The sequence below is a fragment of the Diadema antillarum genome, unplaced genomic scaffold, assembly GCF_040938485.1.
Source record: "Diadema antillarum isolate AM-2024a unplaced genomic scaffold, OU_Dant_1.0 seq00000906_RagTag, whole genome shotgun sequence".
Taxonomy (NCBI): Eukaryota; Metazoa; Echinodermata; class Echinoidea; order Diadematoida; family Diadematidae; genus Diadema; species Diadema antillarum.
This window is the reverse complement of record NW_027271764.1, coordinates 534434-547165: the sequence shown is the minus strand read 5'-3', so window position 1 is coordinate 547165 and position 12732 is coordinate 534434. Positions and strand designations below refer to the sequence as shown.

The 12732-nt window shown below is 39.9% G+C and overlaps 1 protein-coding gene across 1 annotated transcript in view; it reads left to right on the top strand.

Annotated features, from left to right (window-relative positions):
* The first annotated feature begins 510 nt into the window (after positions 1 to 510).
* The window catches only part of LOC139741154 (sarcosine dehydrogenase, mitochondrial-like), a 31250-nt gene continuing 19028 nt past the window's right edge, over positions 511 to 12732 (top strand). The window contains exons 1-8 of the mRNA XM_071651745.1: positions 511 to 818; positions 1558 to 1736; positions 4483 to 4662; positions 5186 to 5309; positions 5640 to 5845; positions 7307 to 7436; positions 8070 to 8247; positions 8855 to 8996. Coding sequence (XP_071507846.1) covers positions 521 to 818; positions 1558 to 1736; positions 4483 to 4662; positions 5186 to 5309; positions 5640 to 5845; positions 7307 to 7436; positions 8070 to 8247; positions 8855 to 8996 — 1437 coding nt within the window. The 5' untranslated portion in view covers positions 511 to 520. The remainder of the gene's footprint in view (positions 819 to 1557; positions 1737 to 4482; positions 4663 to 5185; positions 5310 to 5639; positions 5846 to 7306; positions 7437 to 8069; positions 8248 to 8854; positions 8997 to 12732) is intronic.

The window sequence follows — 12732 nt, the reverse complement described above, 5'->3', positions numbered from 1 at the left end:
TTAAAAGAAAATTACAAAATGTGTCACGATGCTATGCGGTGTCCTTTTTTGTGACATTTGGTGGACACCGCGTAGCATAGTGACACATTGTGTAATTTTCTTGTAAAAGTAAAACTGTGGAAAGGAGAGTTAAGATATTTAGCTACCAGTATCTGACTAATCTAGTAATTATGCATATTATATCAAATTTTGGTCAAGCTAATTGCATTAATTTGTCTTTTAGGACCAGATTTTAACTATCACGATGCTACATGGACACGTCACGATGCTACAGGACACCGTTACATATCTTTTTGATAACTTCATCAAAATTGAGTCTGAATGGCACAAAATTTCCAGGAAAATGTATGGTCTCAATACAAATGTAAAGCCTATAAACAATATATGTATAGCATAATTAGTATTGAGTTATGCTAAAATGTCACACTTTGTGCCCCAACTTCACAGAATTACCCACATGTATTTGTGTTTTGGTTTCCTTTTTGGTTGTGTGTAAACACCAGCTGGACAAACAATCAGGATGTGGCGAAATGCGACGCTCTCCCTGGCAAGGCGCTCCCTCTTACAGCGCTGGACAGGACTGTCCAGCGCCAGGTATTGCACTGGCAAGGCAGAGAGCGGTGTCCCGTACGAGACGCAACTGAAGGCGACTGCCTCCGAGGGTCCCACCACGGTCCCGGAGTCGGCAGACGTGGTGGTGATCGGTGGGGGCTCTATCGGCTGTAGCACGCTGTATCATCTCATGAAGTGCGGTGTGAAGAGTGCTGTACTTTTGGAGAAGGATCAGTTGACCGCAGGAACAACGTGGCACACTGCAGGTAAGAGTAAATCCTGCCTTCAGGACGGCTTGACACCTCTACCTTGCAACAGTCCTGGGGGGCATTTCATGAAGCATTTTGTCCGACAAAGTTGTCAGACAAATTTGCTCTCAGCCAATCAGATGCAAGGATTTCAGTAGCTTGTAACAGTTTGTCAGAAAAATATCCGAACAAAATGCTTCATGAAATGCCCCCCTGGTTGCACTTTGTTTTTGGTGTGTCCATCCACACACCAACAGTGATAATCTGATGGAGCTCAAATTTTCTGTATGTGATCATGTTTACAAGGTCCAGACAGACTTTTGAAGGTGAGAAGTCACAGCAAAAACCTAATTTCATACAACTTTTAGGACAATGCAAGGTTTTTATCATTTCTATCTAACTGCGGGTTTCACTTGTGGCAGGCAAATCATTGAGATGCTGTGTGGTACCGTTTTAGATCTTCCATCTCAAAGGTCAGAGGTCAGGGGTCAATTTGGCGAGGGAAGTGAAAATGACTAGTCAGTGATGAAGACAAAAAAAAAAAAGAAATATGATCGTATTTACAGATAACCCCTGCATTTTGAATAAAGTGCAGCAAGTGGGGCCCTAATTACACTCTATACAGTTCATCCTTTCTTCATTCTTTTTTTTTTTAATGCCAGCAGTCACTTAATGTTGAAGAACTAAACCAAATAGCTCAGCACATTGATATTTTTGATACTTCCATACATTTTATGTTGCTTTAATCACGCTGTAGGGCTTGTATGGAGACTACGTCCAGCAGATACAGATATGGAACTCCTCAATTACATGCGGCATCTTGTCCGCAACGTACTAGAGGAAGAAACGGGTGTGGTACCGGGCTGGATCGAAAATGGGGGATTATTCATAGCGTCCAATAAGGAGAGGCTGGATGAATACAAGCGCATGGGCACGGTGAGTATGCCTTTCTCTCGGGATTGAGAATTTCCTCATGGAATTTCTGTACTTTTGGGGGACGGTTTGACCTTTCTGGTTCAATTGAACATGAATCCATTCCACTCTTTTCATGATGAGTTTGGTTGCATTTGTTAAAGTGGACTTTACTGCTCTTGTGGAATCAGTAAATGCAGGAACATCAGTAGAACATGTCAGTGAAGTTGAACCTGCTCGATAGTTCTGAATTTTAATAGTTCTTGTTCAATCCATGTGCCATTTTTCACTAGATACAATTGTAAGAAGGCTACAACAGTACCTGTATATGATGTCACAGTACTCAAATGATACAAAGATTGTAACTTAGACAAATTCCACACATTTTCATTGTTTTAGCATATAAAGTAAGTGCTTGACTTGGTAATACCTCCTTCAGAAGGCAGGTGGGAATAATGGCACGCTTAACCCGTTCCTTTACAGGAGCCAGTATACCAGGTCCCCAAAATGTAGACAAGAGTGCCTGCATTGGTGGCCTAAATTCATGTTGTTTTTATTCTGCTGCCCAGAAAATGGCTTTGATAGAAAGATTTCGAGTTTTTTGTATCGATATGTTTTCTTTCTGTATGAAAAGTGTGTTTATTGGGGAATTATTTGCCGTTTATCCAATGTAGTGTGCACTTTGTTTTGCTATAAAACTTGTATGAAGATGTCAGGGAAAGTTGAGTTCAATAGATTTCTGGTTTTGCTGACCCTGTTCAGATGCCTCTTTTGTGTATAACAAAAGAGTTTGTGAGCCCATCAACGCACGTTCTATTCATACGATATTTTTATACCCCCGCCAAACGAAGTTTGAAGGGGGTATATAGGAATCAGCGGACGGTCGGGCGGTCGGTCGGGCGGTCGGTCGGGCGGTCGGGCGGGCGGTCGGGCGGTCGGGCGGTCGGGCGGTCGGTCCGTTGCAAATCTTGCGTCGCGAACTACTTCCTCATTTTTCAACCGATTCCCATAAAACTTGGCACAGATGTGTACCTTGGGTTGTAGATGTGCAAGACATATTTTTTGACAGTACCCAAAAGTATGTTGCCATGGTAATGGCATATTATGGGCAAAAATGGGTACAAATCTTGCATCGCGAACTCCTCCCACAGTTTTTGATCAATTTTTATGAAATTAGGTACAGATGTTTATCTGAATATGTTAATGTGCAAGACACATATTTCCGCAATGGCAAAAAGTGCGTTGCCATGGTAACGGCATGTTATTGGTAAAATATAGGGCAAAATGCTTCATGGCAAAACTGCTTCATCAGTGTTCTTCCAATTTTCATGGAATTCATATTGAATGTTTGTCTTAGGATATAGGTCAGCATGACACATTTCTTGACAGTGACAAAAAGTATGTTGCCATGGTAACAGCTCACATATTATGAGCCAAAATGATGGAAAATTTTGTGTTGCAAACTACTTCCTCAGTTTTTGCCCAATTTCCATGAAACTTGGTATAGATGTGTGCCTTTGGTTGTAGATGTGCAAGACGCATTTTTTGACCGTACCCGAAAGTACGTTGCCATGGTAACGGCATATTAATGGCAGAAGATCAAGGAAAGATCTTGCGGATTTAACTACTTCCTCAGTTTTTTGACCAAAGCTTATGAAATGTGGCACACACCTTGATCTTGGTGGGAAGATGTGGAAGACATATTTTTCGGACGTGTCGGAAGCTGCGTTGCTATGGTAACGGCATATAAATGGCAGAAGATCAAGGAAAGATCTTGCGGATTGAACTACTTCCTCTGTATTCGACTGAAGCTCATGAAATGTGGCACACACATTGGTCTTGGTGGGAAGATGTGCAAGACATATTTTTTGGACGTGTCGGAAGCTGCGTTGCCATGGTAACGGCATATTAATGGTGGAAGATCAAGGAAAGATCTAGTGGATTGAACTACTTCCTCAGTTTTTGACAAAAGCTTATGAAATGTGGCACACACAATAGTCTTGGTGGGAAGATGTGCAAGACATATTTTTCGGACGTGTCGGAAGCTGCGTTGCCATGGTAACGGCATTTAAATGGCAGAAGATCAAGGAAAGTTCATTCCTTGGGTAAGACTGTCGTCACGGGGCGGGGGTATTAATCACCTTAAGTGATATTTTTTATTATTTGATAGTACATGTAGTGGACCATGGAAAGGGCATACGTGTACCGCTTGACTGCTTTCACACTGGTGGATTACCAATCTGTTGGTTCTCTGTCAACTTGCATAAAGAATCCTTCTCAGGAACAATTGTGGAAGAAATATCAGATAATTGATCAGAATATTGAATAACCAGAATTTGCTATACCCTGTTTTTAAAGGTACTGTTTACCATTGGGAGCAGTGATTTAAAAAATGTTCGAGATATCACTTTTTAAAATGCATATTTGGAGGTCAGCTGTATCACAAAACATCCTATCTTATAAAAATTTTGCAATAAAGCCTAAAATATACGGAGATATCACTTTCTCGATAAACAGTCAATTAATTGACCCTTTGGTGTTTTGGCATACTGTATCTTCAGTTTTAAAGATCTGTTTTCTGCCTGCCATTTTGAAGTGTTTGAGACACTCTGTGTCACTTTTAATAATGAGCTTGAAGAGTCTTTTTTTTTTTCAGTTTTACATACAGAGCTGTTTCCATATACTGTTCAGATAGAGTGCAGAGTTTTATGTAACTGCCCATGTTCCCTTTTATTTAAGAGTGTGTGTATGTGTGTGTATTTCTTTATAGTTGGGTAAGGCATTTGGAGTAGAATCCCACGTCCTCTCCCCTGAAGAGACGAAGAAGCTGTACCCATTGATGAATGTGTCCGACCTTTACGGCACCCTTTACAGCCCTGGGGATGGCACCATCGACCCTGCTGGCTTCTGCACCGCTCTCACGCGGTCTGCAACAGCAGCTGGAGCAAAAGTCTGTACCCTAGTCTTTTCTTTATTTGTACCAAACTATATTTGCTTGAGAACATTTTGAGTGAACATTTGTAAAATTGGTTGACTGTGGTATAACATTGTTGTTGTTGCTGTTGTTGTTGTTGTTGTTTTTTTTTTGGGGGGGGGGACATTCATGCCTCAAAATGTGAGAGAAAGTACTTGTAGTAGTTTAGTGTCAGGTTTGTTTTTTTTTCTACAGAAAAATTTCGTTGAGAAATATACAGCAATATTTAAACTGCTCTGGAGTTGTGTTCAATTTCATAAACTTAAAAAGTCAGTTAAATTTCCCACTCCAGGGGAACAGGCAGTAATTCTAGCAGCATTCAATATCATCATAGATTTGATATATTTTGCCTTCAATATTTTGTTAAGTTCCATTTTTGTGCCACATACAGTATTACTGCAAAAGTTTTATCAGATGGAGGTATTCTCCACAGTACGACAGTTAACTTTGTCACTTGGAAAGATTGAGGTGAGTGCACTTTTGTGGAACATACATGCAGGTCATCACCAACTGTCAGGTGACAGGAATCCAGACCGGTGAGGACGACTTTGGGGTCAAGCGGGTCAAGGCTGTTGAGACGTCCGCAGGCACCATCAAGACGCCCGTTGTCGTTAACTGCACAGGTGTGTACTGAGCTTTAGATTCATTCGTATCTATAGGTTTTTGTCTGTAGTTGAAACCTGGTACATTTGACTTGCCTGTAGTAAGATATGTGATGAATGTGCTCCTAATCCTGCTTTTATATAGAGCTACTTTTAAAGTTAATATTGGCTGTTTTGCTATGAGTGTATTGTTAGAAGAGCAGTCAACCTCACCTAAGTGGAATCTATGTGGACTGAAGAAATAGCTTCAACATGAATTTGACTTAAAAACATGTTTTGATACACTCATGGGGAAACACAAGTCGTAGAGCAAGCAGTGACAGATTTTTGCTGGTGCTGTGTCATTGACAGGTGTGTGGGCGCCAGGCATTGGTGCCATGGCGGGCGTGGCCGTACCCCTGGTTCCCATGAAGCACGCCTACATCGTCACTGAGAGGATTGAGGGCATCCAGAACATGCCCAATGTCCGGGACCACGATGCCTCCATCTACATGAAGCTCCAGGGTGATGCGTTGTCAATTGGAGGCTACGAGGCCAACCCCATCATCCTGGACGAGGTACCCCGTAAACTCACTTTTCTCAGTTCATTCAGAGTTAGTCAGAATTATATTCCACATACTAAAGAATTTTGCTATAGGATTGGTCAAGAGCTGATCATGTGATAAAGCGTAGTTTTGCCCATCACATTACCTGAGAAGAAAGTTCGTTACACTCTATGATAATAGTCATTTTGTTTCGCTGATCTCTTAGTCCACACAGTCCTAACGCGTAATATAACTTACAATTTGGAGTACGCGCGAAATAAAAGTGCGTTGCACTGTGGTCTATCATTTGACCTGGGTCAAGTGATAAACCACAGTGCAACGCACTTTTATTTTGGTGCCACGTGCGGTGCGCGGAGCAAATTCGTTGTTTTGTCATCTACGCGCATATGTCTAAAGTAAACTACGTAGCCTAAGCCCTGAGGATACCCTTAGACAGCTAAAATGGTTTCAGATGTGGAATAAAATGGGAATATCTAGGGCCCTAGATGTGGAATATAAAGCAAATAATCAACTTTTAGTTTCAGGCAATGAGACAAACTATCACTTCCTTGGCAATCTGAATGTGTACGCTATCTTTCACCAACGTTGATTATTTGCTTACTATCTTCCACGCAGTAGAAGACACATCCAACATGTCTCTAAGTTATCACTCATCAATCAAATTCTCTCAAAACATCAATACAAGCTTGCATAAATAGAGATCAATCAAAACATATGTACTGGTACATGTAGTAGCACATACAAATCAGAATCATACATAAAACCTGATTCACTGGTGTGGTGAAGTCACAGTAAAAGCTACACTTGTCAACATTAAGGGTGCCCATCTTGTCAAAGCAGGCAAATATGTTTGCTTGCCATATGTTCCACTAATTAAAGTCTTGCTCCTGCAGAATTAAAAACATGCAAAATGCATCTCACATGGCCAATGCAAAAGATTACTTATTCAAAAATATCTACTTTTACAGTACCTGTCTGTATCTGTCTGTCTGTTTGTTCATCTGTTTGTCTGTCTCTGTCTGTCTGTCTTTCTCTCTAGCTGTCTGCCTGTCTTGTCTTTTTTTTCATCTATCTGTCTGTCTGTTTGCACATCTCTTTTTGTCTGTCAATCTGTGTGCTCTTGTGTTCTTCTGTCTGTCCGTCCATCGGTTCATTTGTCTGTTCGTTTTCCCATATCTGTCTGTCTGTCTGGCTGTCTTTCTGTCTGTCTCTCTGGCTGTCTGTCTGTCTGTCTGTCTGTCTGTCTGTCTGTCTACCCTGTCTACCCTTTTGTCTATCCATCTGTCTGTCTCTCTGTCTATCCCTGCCTGTCTCTCTATGTACCTGCCTGTGTGCTTATCTGTTTGTCTGCTATATACCTGCTTGTGTGTCTGTCTGTCTGTCTGTCTGTCTCTGTTTCCTTCTCTTTCATCACTTCCACAACCGCCTTTATACATGAGTATGATACCCATTCTATCTTTCCCCGACTTGCAGATGAAGACAAACTTTGCCTTCTCACTGTACGACCTGGACTGGGATGTTTTCAGTGCTCACATTGAGGGCAATGTTCACCGGTTACCAATCATAGGAGAGACTGGTATCAAATCCACAGTCTGTGGGCCAGGTAAGTGTTATATGACAGTCAGTCACGTCAGCAACATTTACTCTTTCCATGAGTTGTTTACTCAGCCTGATTAGTTTAATGTGTTGTTGTTGTTGTTGTTGTTGTTGTTGTTGTTGTTGATGTTGTTGTCGTTTGTATTATCAAGTAGAGTTATTTAGATCTAAATTGCATACTCTCAAGTCATTGGCTGAGGGTAGAAACTGACATACATACATTTTTTTTCTTTCTCTTCCCCCCCCCCCCCAATAGTGGTTGTAATCTATAGTATTTCTAACTACTGGAGTGTGATGACTATGAGCTGTGTGTATACATTGCATATCATAATTGGTTAGTTAAGGTTTTATATAATTGGAAGATACATGCATGTTGCTTGAGTTTATATGAACTTTTCATATCTAGAATATCTAGATAAAAAGATATGAAATACCTGTTCTTCAGTTGTCTACAATATTTTGACAGTGCAGCGGAAGTGCATTAGGTGATAACAAAATGAGTACTGTGATAGAGATACTGTCAATACATTGTACATTGTATTATCACAAAAAGAAGACCTTGATTGCTATATGATGTAAGTGAGCATGTTCACACTCCCATGTTGCATATATGTGTGTGTTTTGTGTTGTTGTTCTGCAGAGTCGTTCACACCTGACCACAAACCATTGATGGGGGAGGCCCCAGAGCTCAGGGGCTTTTATCTTGGGTGCGGTTTCAACAGCTCCGGTCTCATGTACGGGGGAGGGTCGGGTCGGGAGCTAGCCAAATGGATAGTCAACGGCAGACCAGACCTTGATATGTACAGTTATGACATCAGGTGAGTTTACACACAACAGGTTTGCCACTTTCCACAGTGTGATGTTTAGGAATAAGTGAAGGTTATTGATATCGATGTAGTTTGCGTATGTGTCATAGAAATATTGCCTCAGTAAAAATCTATTCACAGTGTACAAAGAAGTATAATACATTGCAGGTTAGAAATATCTTCCAAATGCTGTAAGAGCTGATATTTTCGTATGAAGATTATTTCACAAATGAGGACACAGACATTTTTTGCGAGATATCGTTTTTATGATTTAACACGGAGGCCATTGTAAGTGCAATAATCCTGTCCAAAGATTTAATGGGGCAAAGATCAGATAGCAGTATTTTCACATTTTGTTGAATTCACAGCCCAACAATGAGTCATGAAATCGGCAAAAATCAAACCCTTGTGAAAATGACAGCTTTCACAGTAAAGCTATTTCCAGTCCATCTCTATTGCAGTGTGGGCAATACAGTTCTGGCAAATAGAAATAAAATATTTTATAGGAGTTAGACATACAGTGCATAGGTTCATATCTGTTGAGACTATGCTTTTAATCCGAGTGCGGCGAAATCACAGTGGATAATGTCTTTGCTGTGTCTGTTGTCCTATGTTGTAGGAGATTTGCTCAGTCCCTGGTCCACGACAAAAAATGGATCACGGAAAGGAGCCACGAGGCTTACGCTAAGAACTACTCCACAGTGTTCCCACACGATCAACCGCTGGCCTCCAGGAATATGAGGAAAGATGCCCTCCATCAGGTAAGACAGCCCCTTTTCCTAGCAATTATTCACTTGCTTTTATTTGTTTTTGTTCGTTTCATTTGTTTTGTGTATGTGTGTGCGTGCGTGTGTGTGTGATTTTTTATTTCATTTCGTTTTGTTCCTTCTGGTTGAGGTGAGGATTCAGGTTTATAACATTTTTTTGTGAGATAATGAGACACCTCTTATGAAATATGAAAGAGCATGTAATTTCAAAAAGGATTCAAAGTTCATTTGATGAAAATTGGCCTTGAAATAGCTGAGATATCAAAAAAGCGATCCTAATAGAATTGACAGGCCATGACTTTTAGTAGTATAGCTTGTTTTTCGATATCTCAGTCATTTCAAAACTGATTTTCTTCAAATAAATTTTTGATTCCCATTAGAATTGTATGCTCTTTAACATTTCATAGAGTGGTTTCTAGATATCTCACAAAACGTTACAAGCTGAATCCTCACCTCAACCAGTACTGTATAGTCCCTTTAAGTTTAAGTTTAAAGCGTTGACAGAACTTGTGGATATGTGGAGATGTACAATGCAAGATGTAATGATGCATTGATGGTCACATGCAATACTTTGCCTTTGACACATTTATTTACCATTTGCAGATAAAACAAAAATCTAGCTTTGGTGCTTCAAAATAGTTCTAAAATGTGAGTGAGGGATAGAAACAACGAATGTAAAGATGTTAATTTGATCAGTGTTCAAAGTGTCTTTTGATATACAAAATGTGAACAGTAGGTCTGATGAAAAATTGCTTTTAGAATAAACTGTCTACAGTTATGCTTTATTGAGAAAAATAGTAATATCCCTCATATTTAAGGCTTTATTCCAAAATATCCATTATGGTAAGATGTTACTTGAGATATCAGATGTATCAAATATGATCACTTGAACATTTTTAAAATCACTGCTCCCAATGATTAACAATACCTTTAGAGGTGGGCTTTCAAGAAGTGTTTAAGTTCTCTTTTCAATAGCAGCAAGAGAAACAATTCTTGAAGCACAAATGCTGTGTTACATACAGGTAAATGGACTTTGACCTTGGGAGGCTATGCCGGCGCAATTACACTTGTAGTTCCGACTATATTTGCATCAGAAGTCAATTTCCCAACACACAGAATTAAAGGGTACAGCCAGGCAAAAATGTTTTTGTTGTTGTTGCTTTGTGACAGATATATCACTCATGAACACATCACAGCTATTTTGATATCAAATATTCCTAATAATTCTAAAAAAGGACAATATTTGTGTTAACAAATAAAACCTTCTCTGTCCAGCAAATCCCCTCTATGTCAAATATTATATTGTTTCTTTGTGTATGCCCCTGTTAAACTTGAAGGTAGCCAGAGGTGTTGTGTTTTCAGGTTGCTCATTCATCTGTCCCTTTAATTTGGTAACCGTCGCGTAGTGGGGGAAAAAATCACCAGCTATTCTTGATTCTTATCATATGTACACATAATAAGCAGCCATTGATCCATTGTGTGGAAGAGGTGCACAAATAACACGTTTGAATGCACATGTGAACAAAGGCACTTGGTCGTCTTTTGTGTTCATGATACGGCAGGTGAATACAGACAGTGCGTGTGTGTGTGTGTGTGTGTGTGTGTGTGTGCTTTTGTAAAATTTGTGAGTAAGGAGGAAAAATGTGACCTTTGTTATATTCTTCTTTTTTTTTGGGAGGGGGGAGGAATATTCACCATCGAGGCCATTGTTTGCGTGCTTGTAGCCTCATTATGACACACACACACACACACACAAAAGAACATTTAGAATGCCCGGAATGTTTTCGTTGTAAACCATTTGAAATTATCGATGAATCTTACATTATTGTGCTGTATGTGTGTACGTGGCTGTGTTTCTTCTATAGGGTACGAGATATGTTTTTGTGCCCCCCCCCCAAAAAAAAAAAAATAAATAAAATAATAAATAAAAATAAATAAATAAATGAATAAATAAATACAAAATGATGGAATGACTGAATTCAATTGATTGATTCTGTAAATTGTAAGGATATTTACCTCTCACTTGAAGGAATGGTGTGTGTGTGTGTGTTCCACCATGGATTATTGATTCACTTGTCATCAGCTCATGGAGAAAAGCCCCCTTGTTAAGATGTAAAACAAGTGGCCTTCAAAACACAAATAGATGAGGAATTAACTTTTTTGAATGCCCGAAGGACGCCATGTTAGACTTTTGATGCTGATACTTCAGCGTGTATTGTGTTGATATATGAATAACAAATGGTCATGAGTGTGTTCTGTAACGAGTGTCACATAATGGTGAGTTGTGAGTTGGGGGTTCACATGGCTCTTGTATAGAGTCTAAACCTCGAGAAGTCATGTGGCTCTAATCATTGAGTAATCTGTAAGATAGCCAATTTTTGAGTGCATTTTTATGATACCAAACTACCAGCCGATTATCAGAGTTTACAACTCCAAGCCAAGCTGTTAGTTAAAGATCTTGCGAATGTACCTTTCGTATCTGAGTGCAAACATGGGCTGATGCATGTACATGTGGTTTTGTTGCTTGCAAGGGCTGGTAGAACATCCTCCTATGGTTTTAGCAGCTGTTTGATACCGTATCAAGATGTTCATGTAAAGGCTTTTTCTTTTTTTTTTGGTGGGGGGGGGGGGGGGTGGAGGGGGCGCTTTGGCTACTGTTATGCCAAATATTTCGTGAGGTTTTTATTTTCGCGAATTTCGCAAGTCAGCTGCTATTTGCGAAATTAAAGACGCGAAAATATTGACTCTAATGCTAATATGAATGTGACGTACGAATATACATTTCTCCATTCAGTACAGGACTCCACGATCGCGAATTTAACCACTCGCGAAATTGTCGGGAAGTCCCGATTCGCGAAAATTTAGACTCGCGAAATATATGGCGCTTGTACAGTATATTCACAGAGGTGGTGATTCAGGTCAAAATCATGGTCCACATTTAGTCCATTGACTAAATTAAGCTTGAAAAAAAAAGTACCTTACGCACGCAAGTATCATTGTAGGGTTGTCATGGGATGTCTCTTGGTGTACGTGATCTGTCACACACATTTTGATACACAATTTGTACGGAAAAAAAAATTGTATTAATCGCGGACAAAATTTAGACCACCTCCCTGAATACGAGCCATTGTCTGCAGATTTTGAGAGGGGAGGGGGATGGAGAGGAGGGGACATTGATGTGTGAACATACTCTGTTTTATTACACATTAGTGGACATTCTTTTCATTTTATAAATTCGGAAGATACTGTACACTTCTGTGGCAATTGAATACAATACCAGATATCAATCTTAGTCAGTCTTAGAGAATGCAAATTGTTTCGCTTGTCAAATTGAATCAATATTCATCAATGAACATCAAATTTGCCTTCAGTTGGTAGTGTTTCAGTGGCAACATTTTATGTTGTAGACATTTTTAATGCAAAGTAGTATCATTGACCAGTTGAGGATGGACTGATTTTGCTACAAAAGGCAATTCCCATATAGACACTTGCCCTAGTATACCCAGGACCTGTTCTCAACGGGTTACATAAGTATTGGTTGCAGTAGTGTAGGTAGTGGTGGATGTAAGAAATGCTACTGTTGGTGCAGTGAACTGTAGGCCTACTTCTTTCACAGAGTTGACATTACTGTAGGAGGGAAGGGCATTTCTTTGCACTTTTATCTCTGTTCATGTGTGTTTGTGTGTGTTTGCACGCATTTCGCTGATTCAGCAAATCCTTGTAGGCTTGG